Below are 19,361 nucleotides of genomic sequence, written 5' to 3' on the forward strand. Positions count from 1 at the left end.
TAGCATATAGATTCTCCTAAATTCTTCTATTTTAAAACATCTAAAACCTCCATGAAGTACTCTACTTCAGCTCACTAACAACATTTAGAAGTAAGAGTAAAGGCAGTATGGCACTGGTATTTAAATAAAGAGGAAAGTCTTGTTCTACTTATTTATGCAATCTTTTTAAATTGGACCACTAATCTGCTTTCTTTCACACCAATTTTCAAACATGCATTTGAAAATTCCTTTGCAAATTAATTTTAACCTGTGTCCTAACCACGACATTCTAAAGAACAATTCACCAGCAGCAAAATACCAAGGCTACCATAAGACACAGAATTTGCAATAACAACAGCCCCTTTTTCAGAGATCTGAAGATGTGGTATAGCTGCTTCTTGAACATAAGCCATGGCCGCAGAATTTTAAAAGATTCTAGGTTGGCCAACTATAAAAGATAAAGCAGAAGCTTAGAAGGACCTGATTAAACAGAAGATCGTATGCAATTACACAACCACATTTAGACTTCAGATGCAGTCAGAGAGGTTTAAAAGAGTGTAGGACTCACCAAGATATCAAGGGCTACGAGAAAGAAAAAAGATTTGCCGCTAGAAGCCTTGGAAGGTCCGAGTGCAGTGTCTGGAAGCAAAGCAAGTTTGGTGGAGCTGCACAAATATTTACAAAGAATAATTTCTGCTTAGACGCAATAGAGCCAGAGAAACTGCAGCATTTCATTTTCAGCAGGAATATTTGCAACTGGACAAATAAAATGACTGCAAAGAACATCACATCTGATAATATCACTTGGACAACTGCTACTTGACCTTTGAATTACATTTTGAGACTAAATGATATAGGGAGTAAAAGAGAACTCAAAAATTCCATTCAGTGTTTCAGCTAAGACTGAGCACATAACTCAAATAAAATCTTTAATGAGTTGCTTTACAAGTAGAATTCAAATTTGTGTATATGGACATGCATTTGCTTCAAAAAGGCATGGTAAATGATGTACTTGGCAAGACTTTATCTACCTCGATCACTGTAATCATCCACTATGATCAGCTCTTTCAATAGAATATCAGGTGAAGTATCAAGAACGCTGTGCACTGTCCGCAGGAGTGTTGACCAGGCCTCATTATAAAATGCTATTACCACAGAAGTGGTTGGAAGGTTTTGATAATTGTACTTCTTCTCTTTACACCTGAAGATATAAAAACAATATTATTGCAACATACTGCATAAGTTGGGCATTTGCTGCACTTAAATTAATGAATTTATGAACATTTTGAAGGCAGACATCCCAAACTACAGATAGAGTACCTCAAATCAGCAACCTTAAGACCAAGTGCATGCCGGATTTCAGAACCTGCTGATTTTCTTTATGGTGGAGGGGGCGCGCGTCAAATGGAGGGAAACAAAGCTGGACCGAATGGGATCAAGGGTCGCTAAACCATTCAGAACACTAGGAAAAAAATCCAGTTTTCAGGTAGCTGGTAGCTGGATTTGAGGCACTATATCTATTATCACCATCCTCCCTTTTGCAAGTGGAAACGTGAAATACATTCAACTTCTTTGAGAGTTTCTTGGCTCAAATAAATATTAAAAATGTGCAATCATTAAATAATTGTACTTCATTTGTCTTAAAAGGTAATTTAAAGAAATTGATTATTGTGAGTGCCGTTATCCCTTCCTTAGTCATTTTTACTTAATTTCCAAATCACCGATGTATAAACTGAATTCAGATCCCTAAACTGCCATGATGGGATTAGAACTCAATCTCAAAGTTAGTCTAGGCATCTTATTTATAAACCCAGCAACATAACCACAGAAAATCTAAAGTAATTTTATCCCATATATGATTGAGCCAAACAGACCAAAGGGGTTTCAAGTTTAATTCTACTCTGTACAAATTTAGCAGGCCGGATTTTGCACTCACTGCTGGCATCCAACAAAACTAAGATGCAGCGAGATCTATGGTGTGAAATTTATCTTTCCCAATGGTTAACTCAGTTTTGTCACTAGCTATAGAGCTTCGTCAGCATCCAACAACTGTGATATCACCAAATACGCTGAGCAGCCAATCACATTGAAAAATTCACATGGATAGCAAAACTGCAAGTAACAATAAGTCTTATCATTGACATTATATAATATTACAAAAAGGAAAATATATGTGATTAAGGAAAAATGTAAATATTAAACTTGAAAAATTAAAATTCTAAGGTTTTATTATTACGGAATGGAGAAATTTAGTATTCCACGCATATAAAATTTGTTTCTTGGGGCTGGAAAGGTTATTCAGCAGTGGTTAGGACTTATTACATTGTTAACAAGGAGCAGCTAATTGATAAATTTTGACAGTGAGAATAATATAAAAATGGAAATTCATGTTCATTGACTTCTAACTGATTTCCACCTTCAGCAGCCCATCCTTGGGAAGAGCAGGGAATCACTGACAATAATGTCCAGTTTACTGCATTTAACTGGGAAACACCAGAGGTTGCTGTCAGTTTCACAGAATTGACAGTTTTGCCATGAATGCAATTGCAACATACTGATCATTATCTCAATTAGTTATTTATCCTAATAAAATGATATCCAAGCAACAACAAAATAAGTTGAGAAAGAATTCCTGCATTATTATCCTTGAAGAGGCTGAAGCTTTTAAACTTCAGGATGTCAGTCTATATTATTTGATTTTAAATGGTTGCATATCACAAATTACATTTTCATGGTCCTAACTACACAATAATCTCTATAGCACAGCCTGGATTTATCCTCATCTGTTTTAGCCACTCAGTTCTTTAAAAGAGGATTTTTAAGAATATGAAAATCTTCCTTATCTATCTGGGAGTTACTTGAACTGTGGAGACAGGTGGTAGTGAGATCTCTGGTCATTTCTAGCCTTATTTGAAAATCACATTTTGTTCTTTTCTCCTCTAACTCTATAAATGGTTTAATTGAAATAATTCCAAGACAATTCCCATAAAATTGCTCTGACCTCTAAATAGTATTGAAACCCAGCTCCAACAATGCTGGATCCTACACTCACTCCAATCTCCTACCGCTCAATGTTCCTCTCCCCACATGCTCAGAAATCCTTGACAGTATTTCTAGACAGGAACGTCCAATGTTGCAACCTCAGAACTCCACTATTACTAGATAGGAAATGTACACATTCATAGACTGACAATACAATAAGGATTCATTCAAGGAAGTTGTATTGGTGCTCAAGAGGGTCGTTCATTGGTTTTAAAAAAGTTTGATCCATTACCGACAGCTGTACTACGTCACAATACTTGTTACTCAGTGCCACCATTTTCCAGCCCTGATATTCCAATCTCCTAGAAGAACCCTCCCAGTTTTCTCACACCAAGAAAATTGCATAGCCCATTCATAAGCATCCCACTGGTGCCATAATCAAGGCTCTCCAACTGTCATGCACATCAATCCCCCATCACACATCCAGATATCAAAACCACCTACTGCTATTGAAAGGCTCAAGGAACAGCTGCCTCTAAATTTCCACATCCCAAAATTCCACTTCAACTCCAGCACTCTTCCCAAATTTCTTTTCCATCCACATTGCCACACACACTATTTCTAACTGCCCTCACTCACATAGCACTTGAAACAACTTTCCAAGATGAGGTAGGTTCCGGGCTTTAAAGCAATATATGAAGTCCTGTGCACAGTTAAGCTGGTTAAATCAATTTACACAAAAGTAAACACTAGAACTTTGAAAAGAATGCTTACACTCCACACTGATGAAAATAAAATTGCACTTAGTGACATTCTACTGCTTTGTCATCTTGATAAGATGTTATAAATGATCAATGCTAAAGGAGATCAAGTAAGACTAATAAAAGCTGGAATAGGATGACATGGCAAATGCCTCAACAACACCACTCAGTTTCCAAACAAGACATCATAGGTCACACCTTTCTCTTTGGCAAATGAACAATCCAGTTGCTAAATACATATTCAGGTCAGTTCTTGGCAATGTTTCTGGATTATCTGAGCTTGGCAGGTTTGTCTATGATAAAATCTGAACTGCATCCAGTTTTCTCCATTGTGCAAAAAAATTAGGCTCCATCGCTCAGAAACCTGCAAGGTCAAATGCCATTTGTTGGTCATTTTTTCTCAAATGAGGCAGTGGGAGCAGGGGAGGATTAAAATTTGATTGTTTCTTTATCCCCTCACAATCAACTTGTTGCTTTTCCACACATGAAAAAAAAGCTTGCGTTTTAAGCAGAAATAAATTACTGACCTTATATTACAAGCTGAAATTGCTGCAGCATTTAACTCAAATTGTGGGAATATACCTTGCTATGTAATTGGACAAAATCATATCCTTTTGACTTGCTAGGATCATACAGCTTCCAATTTTCAATGGACTGCTACAAGACGAAAAGCCATCATGTCCATCATGCCTGAGCCAACTCTTTGAAAGCACTTTCTTGCAGTTTTTTTTAAGAAGACTCTTGTATACTATTTCAACATATTTATACATAAACAAGAACAGCAGCAAAGTAGTAGAGTTGATAAAGAAACTATATCTGCTGGTTGGGGAGTCTCAGGCAAGGGGGAGCACTCCCAATAGTCCTAACATTAAAGCCAAACATTCCAAGAGTGAAATGAGGAAACACCTCTACACAGAAGTTAGGAACTCTTGTCCACAATGACAACTGACGCCAAACCCATTGATGATTCTAGTTCTGAAACTGATATGTTTTTGCAAATCAAAAGTATTAAGCAATGAAAGCAAAAACAAATGCATGGAGTTATTAGGTTGTTGATCAGCATTGATCTCAGTGAACGATGGAACAAGCTCAAGGGACTAAATGGCCTATACTCTTGTTGGCAGAGTGTATAGGGATATTATTTATTACTTGAAAGCTGCATCTAGATGGAATAGAGGAACAAAGGAATCTTGGAATACAAATACACCAATCACTGAAAATTACACCATAGGTTAATAAGGAAACCAAGCACTTGGTTTTATTTCTGGAGAAATAGAATTGGGTAAACCTGTATCAAATTTTGATTAAGCCACAATTAAGAGTGTGGTGCAAAGTCCTGGCCCACATATCATTAAAAGGATGTGGGAATACTGGACAGGGTACACAGAAGATTTACAAGGATATACCAGGAGAGGACTTTTCTCTTGAAAAAAGCTAAGGGATGATCTAATAGAGGCCTTCAAAATTACAAATGGTTTTGACATAGTGGATACGGAGAGAATGTTTCCTCTTGTGGGAAAAGAATAACTAAGAGCCATTGACATAAATTAGTCACCAATAAATCTAAAAGGGAATTCGAAGGAACTTCTTTACCCATAGTAAGGTAAGACTATGGTACATGCTACCACAGCAAGCAATTGAAAAGAATGGTATAGAACCATTTAAAGGGAAGATAGATAAGAATTTGAAGAGGGGAACAGATGGTATATTTAGATAAGGAAAGTTAGGACAGAGTTTGAGCGGAACATAAACTGGACTGGTTAGGCCAAATCACTGCTTTTTGTACAGTATATCCTATGTACCTAAAGATCATTTAAGAAAACACTGCATTGCCCAACTTGGAAGACTTGCTTTGTCATCTTAAAGAAACTCTGTATTAATAGCATGTGTTAGTGGACACTTCGTAAGGAACCATGAGAGGCTGCTGCACCAAAGTGATTTATTTTTAATCCCGGTCACCACACATGCAAATCAGATAAACCAGGAGTAAAACATCCTCAGAGAAAAATTACTGTGAAGAAATTTTTGTTCATACTGTATTCAGTTACTTATTGATAATTAAAGTGAGTGCACGGGCAGGTCGAAAGAGTACTACTGCCCTCCAGTGTCATATATGGAGACTGGTAAATTTCAAGAATTCTGAAGACAGTAAAGTCAAAAGTACCACAGAGACAAATTTGCAAGTTCATCTGAAAAAACCTCGATCATTAAAATACTAAATCCAGCCTTCCAAAATCAAAAACTTTTCATAGAAAGTGCCAGGGGTATCAATTGTTTAGGAAGGATAGGCGGGAGGGGAAAGGGGGGGTGCGTAGCTCTGCTGATTAAGGATAGCATCAGGGTGGTAGCAAGGGATGATATTGGAGCCAAGGAGCAGAAAGTGGAAACGTTGTGGGTAGAGATTAGGAACAGCAAAGGGAGGAAGACGCTGGTGGGTGTCGTCTATAGGCCCCCGAATAATGATCTGGAGGTGGGGCGGGCTGTTAACGCGCAAATAAGTGCGGCGTGCAGGAATGGGACGGCCGTAGTTATGGGGGATTTCAATCTGCATATTGATTGGTCGACCCATGTTGGACGCGGTGGGCTCGAGGAGTTGTTCTTGGAATGCTGCCGGGATAGTTTCCTTGAACAGTGTGTGTTGGAGCCGACGAGGGAGCGAACTATCTTGGATCTGGTGTTATGTAATGAGGCGGGTAGAATCAGGGACCTTGCGGTGAAGGATCCTCTTGGGGACAGTGATCATTGTATGGTGGAGTTTCTGGTGCAGATGGAGGAGGACAAAGTGGGTTCCCGGACGCGTGTCCTTTGTTTGAACAGAGGGGAGTACGGTAGGATGAGAGGAATTGGCGAATGTGGACTGGGGGAGCGCGTTGGAAGGTAGGTCTGCTGAGGAGCAGTGGAGGATCTTTAAGGAGATCTTTCTTGGTGCTCAGCAGAAATTTATTCCGATGGTCAAAAAGGACTGTAGGAGGAGAGGTAATAAGCCGTGGATAACAAAGGAGGTGAAGGAAAGTGTTAAATTAAAAGCGGAGGCGTTTAGAGTAGCTAAGAGTAGTGGGCGAGAAGAGGATCGGGAGAGGTTTAAATGTCAACAAAGATTGACAAAGAAGTTGATAAAGAAGGGTAAGAGAAACTACGAAGCTGGGCTAGTGCTTAATATAAAAAAGGATAGCAAGAGTTTTTATAAGTATGTAAAAAGAAAGACTGGCTAGGGTGAACGTTGGACCCTTAGAGGATGAGAAGGGGGACTTAGTGGTAGGGGATGGGGAAATGGCTGAGGTCGAGTAACTTTTTTGTTTCAGTCTTCATGGAGGAGGACGTGAATAATTTGCCGGATGTTAGAGATGGAAAGGTGGAAGGACTGGGGGGTCTCGATGACATTACTGTTACTAGAGAGGCGGTGCTCGACAGACTGGAGGGGCTGATTGTGGACAAGTCCCCAGGACCGGATGAAATGCATCTGAGGGTTCTGAAAGAAATGGCAGAGGTGATAGTGGATGCCTTGGTGGTTATTTTCCAGACGTCGCTGGATTCCGGGGAAGTGCCGGAAGATTGGAAAGCGGCTAATGTTACGCCGTTGTTTAAGAAGGGTGCCAGACAAAATGCGGGGAATTATAGGCCGGTTAGTTTAATGTCTGTTGTAGGTAAAATGGTAGAATCCGTCATCAGGGGGGAAATAGCGAGGCATCTTGAGGGGAATTGCTTGATAGAGCAGACGCAGCACGGTTTCGTTAAGGGGAAGTCGTGTCTGACAAATTTACTGGAGTTCTATGAGGATGTGTCGAGGGCGGTGGATAGAGGAGAGCCGGTGGATGTGGTCTTTCTGGATTTTCAGAAGGCGTTTGACAAGGTACCTCACAAGAGGTTATTGCAGAAGGTCAGGGGGCATGGAGTTGGCGGTAGGGTGTTAGCGTGGATAAAGGACTGGTTGTCAAATAGGAGGCAGAGAGTGGGGGTCAATGGGTGCTATTCGGATTGGCGGTTGGTGACTAGTGGAGTGCCTCAGGGGTCGGTGCTGGGGCCTCAGCTATTTACCATTTATATAGATGATCTGGAGGAGGGAACCGAGTGTATGGTGTCGATTTTGCTGATGACACCAAGATTGGTGGAATGGCAATTTGTGCGGAAGGTGTGGAGAGTCTGCAGAAGGATCTAGATAGGCTGGGCGAATGGGCCAGGAACTGGCAAATGGAATTTAATGTTGGCAATTGCGAGATGGTCCACTTTGGTAGGAATAATGGTAGGAAGGATTATTACTTACGTGGAGAAAAACTGCAGCACGCGACGGTGCAGAGGGACCTCGGGGTCCTTGTGCATGAGTTGCAAAAACCCAGCTTGCAGGTGCAGCAGGTGGTCAGGAAGGCAAATGGGATGCTGGCCTTCATAGTGAGGGGGACTGAATATAAAAGTAGGGAGGTCTTGCTGCGGCTGTATAGGGCATTGGTGAGGCCGCAGCTGGAGTACTGTGTGCAGTTTTGGGCGCCGTACTTACACAAGGATATTTTGGCCTTGGAGGGAGTGCAGAGGAGGTTTACTAGGCTGATGCCGGAGTTGAGGGGGTTGAGCTATGAGGAGAGGCTGAATAAACTAGGCTTGTACTCGTTAGAGTTTAGAAGAATGAGGGGAGATCTCATTGAGACGTATAAGATGATGAATGGGATGGATAGGATAGAGGTGGAGAGACTCTTCCTGCTCAGAAAGGACAGTAGGACTAGGGGGCACAGCCTCAAGATGAAGGGGGGGCGGTTTAGAACGGAGTTGAGGAAGAACTTCTTCACTCAAAGGGTGGTGAATCTCTGGAATTCTCTGCCCGTTGAAGTGGTGGAGGCTACCTCGCTAAATATTTTTAAGACGTGGGTTGATGGGTTTTTGATAAGAGAGGGGATTAAGGGTTATGGGGAGAGGGCGGGAATGTGGAACTGAGCCACGACAGATCAGCCATGATCTTATTGAATGGCGGGGCAGGCTCGAAGGGCCAGATGGCCTACTCCTGCTCCTATTTCTTACGTTCTTATTAAAGACACATTACATTTCAGTGTTTAAATCAAAAGAAAATTCTCAATTTAAAGAGAATAATGCAATTTTTCTTTATTGACAATCAAAACTAAATTGGCTGAAGAGCAAAAAGAAAACGTGTTAATTATTTAGTGCATATGGGTCCATGCTTTAAGTAATTACGGTGCTGCATTGCAGTTGCTTTACACGTGCATTTTAAAAGAAATGCAGAACATAAATAGATATGTTGGGGAAAACATCTTGGTTCATTCAATCTGTCCAAAACAGTATGTCAAGGAACCAACTAAGGAACAACCTATTCACAATCTGCATAATAATAGTAGACAATTATGGACCCTCAAGCCAGCTCTGTCAATATGATTATAGTCAATCTTCTGCCTCAACTCCACTCTCCCTCCTACTCTCCAATTTCCTTGATTCCCATGGAGGTCAAAAATGTGGCTATCTCAACCTTAAATATATGGAGAATCCACAACACTCTGATAAACAGAATTCCGAGGATTTGCAACCGAGTGAAGGAATTTCTCATTTCAGTCCTAAATGATCAACCCTAATATCATGAAACTAAGGCTCTATGGTTCTAGATTCCCCAACAGAGAAAATGTCTCGTATCTACCTTGTCAAGCTCCTTCAGAATCTTGGGTTTCCAATGAAATCTTGCAATCTTCTGAACTCAAATATAGAATCAATTTACTCAGCCTTTCACTATCAGACAACCTTCTCAATAGATTCAATCCTGGGCTTCAGGGGAAAAGTCAAGGAATAGCAAAGTGATTTGCTCTTGCAGAGAGCCAGCACAGACATAGCAGACTAAATGTCCTCCTCCTGTGTAGTAACCATTCTATGATTCCATATATGTCCAAGTTTTCTGACAATAACATTTGATGATAAAATAAGTTGTGAGGTAGGCTCAGGTGTTACAAAGAGATATAGACCAGTTACATAATTGGGCAAGAAGGTCACAGCTGGGAGTATAATGCAGGAAAGTGTGAAATTATCCATTTTAGTAGGAAAAACAGAAAAAAAAATTAACTAGTCTCATTTAAAAGTAATGTTGGTAATTTAGAGGTAGTGAAGTTGACATGAAAATACAACAAGGAAGTAGGAGTTTAAATACTATATTGGTATTTATCGCAAGGGAATTGGAGTGCAATTGCAAAGAATTTTACTGCAACAACTCAGGGCTTTGGTGAGATTACACTTGAAGCATTGTGTACAGTTTTGCTTCACCTTACAAAGGAAGTATATTCTTGCATTTGAGGGATTGCAACAAAGTTCCAGGAATGAAATGACTGTCCTTTGTGAAAAGATGGAAGATAATGGGCTTATATTCTCTGGAGTTTAAAAGAATAAGAGATGATCTCATTTGATAAATGCAGAGAGATTATTTTCCAGGCTGTAAATTCAACAATAGGCAGCAAAGTCTCAGGATAAGGGGTCAACTATTTAGCATTGGAGGAAATACTGCTTTACTCAAAGGGCTGTGAATTTTGGAATTTTCCACCTCCAAAAGTTGATGAGTACATTCAAGGTCAAGACATAAATATTTTGGTCTCTGGAAATCAATGAGGTGCGAAAGCAGAGTCAAGGCAGATGTTCAGCCATGATTGTATGACGAGACTGTGGCCTAATGGCATTATCACTGGATTAATAATCCAACACCCAGGCTAATTCTCTGGGGTTATGGGTTAAAATCCCACCACAGAAGCAGGTGGAATTTATATTCAATGAATTAATCTCAAATTAATTTCAAATTATAAAGCCAGTCTCAGCAGTGGTGCCAAAACAAATCTATCATTGGTTGCTGTAAAAATCTGACTTCACACCCACTGCAACATAGCTGATTATTAATTGTCCACTGATGTTCAAGGGCAATTAGGATGAACAACAAATGTCTCAAAGTCCACATCCCATGAAATATTAGAGCAGACTTGGTGGCCTTATGGCCTATTTCTGTTCCTTTTTATTTAAATGTCTTGTGTAAATTATATTTCAAGATTAAGTAATGCACACTGGACCGTTCCAAGGACAGGAAAAGGATATCATTTCTAGTGCCTTCTTTAAGGTAGATTTTTTTTTTAAAAGAAGCATTTTAGGCCTCTGGCCCTCAACTTCAGCTGGTCACGCAAGTCAAAAATTAATTTTAAGAAAGTACATTACACAGCATTAAACTAATTAATATTCCCATTTGTGCAGCCAAAAAATAAAAATATCAGTGTTCACAATGCAAAAATATAAAAAAGTTCTTCCAGCAACTTTTGTTAATAGTACATGACAATAGAGCTGTACTCATCCAGGCAATAGAGACGATTTCATCACACAACTAAAGTATCAAAAAGGCTTAGAGGATCAGGAGAGTCATTTGCCACAGAATACCTAGCCTTGGAATTCAGCTTGCAACCATGGCATTTATGCAGCTGGACCAGTTAACTTTGAGAGCAATATTGATTCCCAGGAGGTTGATAGTTAGGCGTTCAGTGATGAAAATCTTTTTGAGTGTCAAAGGGAGGCGGTTAGATTCTCATGATCATTTCCTGGCACTTCAAGCTTTAAATGTTGTTTAGGTTGTGCTACAGGTAGATTTGGACTGTTTTGATATTGGAGGAGCTGCGAATGGAACTGAACATGGTGGAGTGAATATCCCTGTTTCTGATGTTATGTTTGAGAGAAGATCATTGATGTAGCAGCTGTAAATGGTTGTGGCCAGGGCATGAACCTAAAAAACTCCTGAGGTTGAGATGATTGGCCTCCAACAATCACAGCCATCTTTGTGCTAGGCATGACACCAACCAGTGGAGAGTTTACCTCGATTCCCACTCACCTCAATTTTGCTAGGACTCCTTAATTACACATTTTCAAAAGCTGCCTTGGTGTCAAGGGCAATCATCACTCTCATTTCATTCTGGAATGCACTGTTTTTGTTATGTTCTGACCAAGCCTGTTATGAGCTCTGGAGCAAAGTTTCTTGACAGAGCCCAAATCATGTACTGGTTAGCAATATACATGTGCTGCACAATTAATGCTAACATCATTTTACAGACGATCAACAGCAAACTAATGGGGCTGTATTACATAATGGATTTACTCTGCCAAGACATACTTTGGCAATGTTCCACTCTGTTGGGTAGATGTCACTTGTAGATGTACTTGAACACCTTGGTTATGAGCACAGCTAGTTTTGGAACACATGTAAAGCCTAAGCGTTGTCCGGAACCTGAGACGCTGCTGCAACCAGTATGCCCAGTTATTTCTTGATACAAGATGGAAATAAACAAACTGGTTAAAAACTAACAAATATGTTGGTGAGTATCTTAAAAGGAGGTGGCAATGGATCATCCACTCAGCATTTTTAGCTCAAAGTGGTTGCAAGATCTACCTCATGGTGAAATCATCACAATACAGGAGGGGTCATCTGCCGACTTCTGTAGAGCAACCCAAACAACCAGGTCAGTCCCACTTCCTTGTTCTATCCTCTTAGCATTCAAGAACCACAACCCTTTCCCACCACCACCACCTCTAAACTCTAAGTCACATCTAATTTCCTTTATAAATTATTGATCACCTCCCCTTTCACCAACCTCATGGGCAGCGATTTCCAGGTCATTACCACTCACTGCATAAAGAAATTCTTCCTCACATGCCACCCTCCAACCACTCAATCATATCTCTTGTTCAAAACCTTAATGTGTCTTCTAATCCTTGCACCTTCAATTAGTGGAAATAGCTATTCTTTGTCTACCTTTTCTAAACCTATCATAATCTAGTACATCTCTAACAGTGGATTTGAGCTTGCCCGGTCCACTCTGAGCATTGGCTTTGTAACTTTATGGATGGAGTAAAATTTACCCAGACTTTTGGATTATATATCCATTAACAATCACGACTCTACTACTCCCAACATAAACTTCATTCAGTTTGTTATTATGCACGTTGCTCACAGAATGATCTCCATTACTTTGGGGAGAACAAACTAAACCACTGACTATCTCCTTCTGTCTTCCATGTTAGCTAAGCATTGTTATCAACTCTCTGTTTTCAGATTCGGCCTGTCCCCTCAAAAACTAACCCTTGTCCTCTCCATACTCAGACTATCACCCTATCTCCAATATCCCTTTCCTCTCAAAAATTCCTTCATGTTTTCTTAAAATTTTAAAGATGTGGAGTTGCTGGCATTGGACTGAGGTAGGCACAGTAAGTAGTCTCACAACACCAGGTTAAAGTCCAGCAGGTTTATTTGGTAGCACAAGCTTTCGGAGCATTGCCCCTTCATCAGGTGAATGAATGAGTGACTCACCTGATGAACGGGCAATGCTCTAAAAACATGCGCTACCAAATAAACCTATTGGACTTTCACCTGGTGTTGGGAGACTACTTACTGTAAAATTTTGACGTTTATTTATTGTCAGAAGTAGATTTACATTAACACTGCAATGACATTACTGTGAAAATCCCCTGGTCAGCACATTTCAGCGCCTGTTTGGATACACTGAGGGAGAAATCTCTGGTGTTCCCCAGGATCTTTGGCCCTCCCATTTGTCATCTTACTAAATTATCCAAAGGCATATCAGTTTCCGTATTTATGGTAACAGCATGCAACTTTACTTCACCAACATCTCTCGAATCCTCTGCTGACCACTTGTCCAACATCCAGTAATGGACAAGCAGAAATTGAGTCTTTTTAACAGATAAAACAAAAGTCACTGTTTTTGGCCCACCAGAACTCTGCTCCCATGCCACCAACGCTACACCTCTGATAGCTTTCTAAGGCTGTACCAAAGTATTCAAGATGAGCTTTAAACTTATTATGCCAATTTCCAACTTCTAAATCACTCCCCCTCTTTCCTCCCACCATTCTACTTTTTATAAACTTGTGGTCATCCAAATTCTGCTGTCCATGTCCCAACTGGTACCAAATTCCATTCATTCATCACTACTCTACGCGTTGATCTACATTGACATGTGGTTGAGAAATATTTTGATGGCAAGGTCCTCCAACTCATTTTAAAATCTTTCCATGGTCTGGCCACTTCCCATCTCTGGAAACTTCTCCAGTCCTACAAATCTCTGGAGATATCCCCATTTTTCTGAATCTGACCCCTTAAGCACTGTCAACTTTAATCACTCAACATTCTTGGCTGTGCCTTCAGCTAGGCCCTAAATTTGGGAATTCCCTCCCTAAATCTCTGCTTCTCTACCTTGCTTTCCTCTATGACGCTCCTCAAACCCCTGTCTTTGACCCAACTGCCCTAATGTTGTATGTCGCTTGGTATTGTACTTTGTTTTATGCCCCCGTGAAGCAGCATAAGAACATAAGAAATAGGAGCAGGAGTAGGCCAACTAGCCCTTCGAGCCTGCCCCGCCATTCAATAAGATCATGGCTGATCTGTCGTGGCTCAGTTCCACATTCCCGCCCTCTCCCCATAACCCTTAATCCCCTCTCTTATCAAAAACCCATCAACCCACGTCTTAAAAATATTTAGCGAGGTAGCCTCCACCACTTCAACGGGCAGAGAATTCCAGAGATTCACCACCCTTTGAGTGAAGAAGTTCCTCCTCAACTCCATTCTAAACCGCACCCCCCGCTAATGTTTTATTACATTAAATGAACACAAGTTATTGTTTTTACATATTTGTAGCATTTGCTTTTTTAGTACAGTTGATGGAGCTTTAAATTGTAACGATTTCTGGCAAGTGCTTCACTCTGCAAAAAAAAATCACCCACTCATAACCTCCTCCAACCAACTCTGGGTTCCAGCAGCAGCCAACGTCTCCTCACTATTGTTTGGAATTACATTGAGTTGCTAGATTGTATAATATAGAAAAAGACATTGGAATGTTTTCATAACACCTAAATTACAAAATACCATAAGAACCACAGAAGAGTAGCATGCAGCATATAAAGCCCAAAGCGCCTGCTCCATCAACTAAAAGTTTGTGGCTGAACTTTTACGTTCCCATCCAGTTGATATACATTAGTTCTCTTAACATCCAAAAATCCATTGGCCTCGAATATCAACTCGGCATTCACGCCCCATTAGGATAAAGCATTTCAAAGAACCTCAATCCTTTGCAAAGTTCTCCTCACCCCTGTCCTAAGTGGCTAATACCTTACCCTGAGTCTGAGACCTTGAGTTCTGCACTCTCCAATCAGGCAAACGCAGTTAAAATTTAATACGTCCCAATGAAGCCCAAAGGATGGATTGGCTTTTATGCTTTCCTAAAAACTGTGACCATGGAAGTGAAAAATCACAAGTTTATGACACTAAAATTGTTAAGCAACAAAGAAACAAGGAAGTCCCATTGGCTATCAAAGCTCCTAATAGATCATCAGCTCTGATCTCAGAAAACAGTCATGATGTGGATATGCTGGCGTTGGACTGAGGTAAAACACAGTAAAAAGTCTGACAACACCAGGTTTAAGTCCAACCGATTTATTTGATAATAAACTCACTAGCTTTCGGGTTAGCCCCTTCGTCAGGTGAATGGAGAGTTCTGGCCTCAGACAGAGCATATAAAGCACAGACAGTTTACATATTACTGATTAGAATGCGAATCTTTACACCTAACCTGCTGTTCAAGTCTTGAAGTGGCTAACAATGTGAGTGGAAGGAGCACTGATCACAGGTTAAAGAGATGTGTATTGTCTCCAGACAGTACAGTAAGTGAGGTTTTGCAAACCCAGGCAAGTCACGGGTGTTACAGATAGTGTGACATGAACCCAAGATCCCTGTTCAGACCATCCTCACGTGTGCGGAGGTTGGCTATCAGTCTCTGCTCAGCGACTCCGCACTGTCATGTGTCGTGAAGGCCGCCTTGGAGATTGCTTACCCAAAGATCAGAGGATGAATGCCCATGACCACTTAAGTGTTCACCAACAGGAAGGGAGCAGTCTTGCCTGGTGATTGTCCAGCGATGTTCATTCATCCATTGTCGTAGCATCCGCATGGTCTCCCCAGTGTACCATGCTTCGGGACATCCTTTCTTGCAACGTATCAGGTAGACAATGTTGGCCGAGTTGCAAGATGATTTACCGTGTACCTGGTGGACGGTATTCTCACGTGTGATGATGGCATCCATGACGATGATCCGGCATGTCTTGCAGAGGTTGCTGTGGCAGGGTTGTGTGGTATTGTGGTCACTGTTCTCCTGAAGGCTGGGTAGTTTGCTGCGAACAATGGTCTGTTTGAGGTTGCGTAGTTGTCTGAAGGCAAGAAGGGGGGATGTGGGGATGGCCCTGGCAAGATGTTCGTCTTCATCAATGATATGTTGAAGACTCCAGAGAAGATGTCGTAGCTTCTCCGCTCCGGGGAAGTACTGGAAGTGACTTACCTGGGTTTGCAAAACCTCACTTACTGTACTGTCTGGAGACAATACACATCTCTTTAACCTGTGATCAGTGCTCCTTCCACTCACATTGTTAGCCACTTCAAGACTTGAACAGCAGGTTAGGTGTAAAGATTCGCATTCTAATCAGTAATATGTAAACTGTCTGTGCTTTATATGCTCTGTCTGAGGCCAGAACTCTCCATTCACCTGACGAAGGGGCTAACCCGAAAGCTAGTGAGTTTACTATCAAGTAAATCAGTTGGACTGAAACCTGGTGTTGTCAGACTTTTTACTCAGAAAACAGTACAGCCTGCTCAGAAAATTGACAATTTTGTTTTTAAAACCAGGCAACTGTACAAATAGACACATATTGCTTAATCCAAATTTACCCTCTATACGAACAAGTCTTAACTACATTACCCACTCTGTTTCTGGATCACTTTAGTTCATTCAACTCTTGCTCAAATTTAAAGCTGTCAGTTGTCTCAATTTGTTAAGCATGCATGAGATTCCTCAAAACAGAGAGCATGAAAGGCTTATTCTTATTTCAAAATTTTCATACTCTTCTAGGCTGCGAAGGTGGGGTGCAAGGGTCATCTAATGCTACACTTCAGAAAAACAACAACAATGCGTTTTACCTTTCCCGCCTTTCACTAGCTACAATTCTGAAATGATCAGCAATGCCTGTTGTGGTTATGCCTATGCTGCAAGCATAACACCTTTACAAATACCAGAGGCAGACAAACAAATCCAGGTAAGGATTCCAAGTCACTGATTCCCAAGCATGGAGATAAATCTACATGTATTCAAGTACCCATACGTTTCAGGTTTTTAAAGCTTATTACCCGAGGGGCTGTAACATCTGCTCAGCAGTCACTGAAACGTATACAGGATATCCTGGTAAAATTTATAAATGTGTTTATCTTGACTACCAGCCAACATAAAATTTAGATTACATCACCAGAATGAGATTCTGAATCCATCGACCGTCAAGTCTAAAGACTTGTGGTTTCAATGTTCAAATTAGAATAACCTTTCTTTCCTAAACATTATAGAGTACATTTTACAATTTAAACAAGCAAATCCACAAAACCGTCATATCTTGTTTTTATTCATTTACTCAAGTTCCTCAGCTATCCTGTTGTAGTTAACATATTGCACTTTAAAAATAATTAATTGCAAAAGTAACTTTGAGATGTTGTAGCATAATAAAACGTGTTGTATGAATATAACTAAATTTTATACAATTTCCTTTGGCACTGCATTAATTCACACTCAATGCTTTTATCATTAATCCATCTAACACAAAGGTGTACTAATCCAGAATTCAAAGCAAAGATATTCAGGATACAAAATAGATATGTTACACAGCAGTGTTAGTCTGTTACACCTCAGTAGACAGTTTTACAATTGCAAAACTAAGTTGCCTTTTGGATGCTGACACCATGTTCCACATGGTGTCCCAAATTACACAAGTTTTGCTGTGAAAATATGACAAAAAATGTCCCAGTTTGGCTAAATGTTGCAAACGTGGGCACTCCTCAATTGCTGCCACCTACATTATGAACAAGCTTGTTGATACAGGATGTTGAAAAAAACCTGACAAATGACACTGACTTTCAATCAAACATTGTGCAACAGGTATACATCAGCACTTCTGGGACAATTTGGGGTTTTAGTGGCTCTATTCAATCAATTTCATGAGCGATCTGCCCAAAGGGTTGACTCACTGGCTGCTTATGCTTCATCTGGAGCCATTTTTCTTCTACAGTTTTAAAATTTAACTTGGTGCTGTGGCTAAAACTTGATACTTGCTATAAAATGGATTACAAAGAATTTACATTTGTTAACCTTGAATTGTGAACAGCAACAGCTATCTCAAAAAAGGAAAGCAGAATTCAATTTTTCAAACACATCATTTACTAATGAAATAGAGTCCAATTTTTCATCACTGTAAATTATTTCAGGGCACACCAAAAGTAGCTTGGAGAACAGGCATAAGCATTGCAAATCAAGAAATTGCAACAATATTCAAAAAGGCTAACCCTGCAAAGGGAGGCAAGGGAGTGGTAAAAAACCAAGGTTCAAATCTCCTATGAGTTGTGGGAGTGGCTGAAAAGGAGGCTGGGAGCAGTGCTGAGCACTCAGCTATTTGCCTACTTCATAGAACCAAACCAGCATCCCACTCAAGGAAACCTCTGCATACCACCACTCAGGCATATGCACCTTTACCCAAGAAGGTGCACATCATATGCAAGTTCATTCTGAACACAATGCCTAACCTGATACAGTGTACAAGGTAATATTTAGAACATAAGAAATAGGAGCAGGAGTAGGCCATGTAGCCCTTCGAGCCTGCCCCGCCATTCAACAAGATCATGGCTGATCTGAAGTGGATCAGTACCACTTTCTCGCTTTCTCCCCATAACCCTTAACTCCCTTGTCTATCAGAAACCTATCTACCCGTGACTTAATTATATTCAGCGAGGTAGTGTCCACCACTTCAATGGGCAGAAAATTCCAGAGACTCACCACCCTTTGAGTGAAGAAGTTCCTCCTCAACTCTGATCTAAACTGCACCCCCCCCCCCCTTATTTTGAGGCTGTGCCCTCTAGTTCTGCTATCCTTTCTAAGTGGGAAGAATCTCTCTACCTCTACCCTATTTAGCCCCTTCATTATTGTGTATGTCTCTGTAAGATCCCCTCTCAGCCTTCTAAACTCCAACAAGTCCAGACCCAATCTATTCAATCTCTCCTCATAGGCTAACCCCCTCATCTCCGTATCAGCCTAGTGAACCTTCTCTGCACGCCCTCCAAGGCCAATATATCCTTCTGCAAATGCAGCGACCAAAACTGCACACAGTACTCCAGTTGCGGCCTCACTAGTGCCCTGTACAGTTGCAGCAAGACCTCTCTGTTTTTATATTCTATCCCCCTCACTATAAAGGCCAACATTCCATTTGCCTTCTTGAACACCTGCTGCAGCTGCAGTCTGGGTTTTTGCAATTCATGCACAAGGACCCCCAGGTCCCTCTGCACTGTAGCATGCTGCAGCTTTTCGCCCTTTAAATAATAATCCCCCCTACTATTATTTCTACCAAAGTGGATAACCTCACACTTCCTAACATTATTCTCCATCTGGCAGGTCCTCGCCCACTCGCTCAGCCTATCCAGATCTCTCTGCAGACTTTCCGCGCCTTCCACGCAATTTGCTTTTCTACTCATCTTCATATCATCAGCAAATTTTGCTACCCTACACTCAGCCCCCTCCTCCAGATCGTCCATGTAAATGGTAAAC

General features: G+C 40.8%; 1 protein-coding gene across 1 annotated transcript in view; it reads right to left on the minus strand.

The window, feature by feature from the left end:
- galnt12 (UDP-N-acetyl-alpha-D-galactosamine:polypeptide N-acetylgalactosaminyltransferase 12) overlaps positions 1-19,361 on the minus strand; it is a 60,982-nt gene that overhangs the window by 33,291 nt on the left and 8,330 nt on the right. Inside the window, exon 2 of the mRNA XM_080208082.1 lies at positions 1,011-1,180. Coding sequence (XP_080064208.1) covers positions 1,011-1,180 — 170 coding nt within the window. The remainder of the gene's footprint in view (positions 1-1,010; positions 1,181-19,361) is intronic.

This window comes from Carcharhinus amblyrhynchos, chromosome 2 (assembly GCF_965287045.1).
Source record: "Carcharhinus amblyrhynchos chromosome 2, sCarAmb.v2.hapA, whole genome shotgun sequence".
Lineage (NCBI taxonomy): Eukaryota > Metazoa > Chordata > Chondrichthyes > Carcharhiniformes > Carcharhinidae > Carcharhinus > Carcharhinus amblyrhynchos.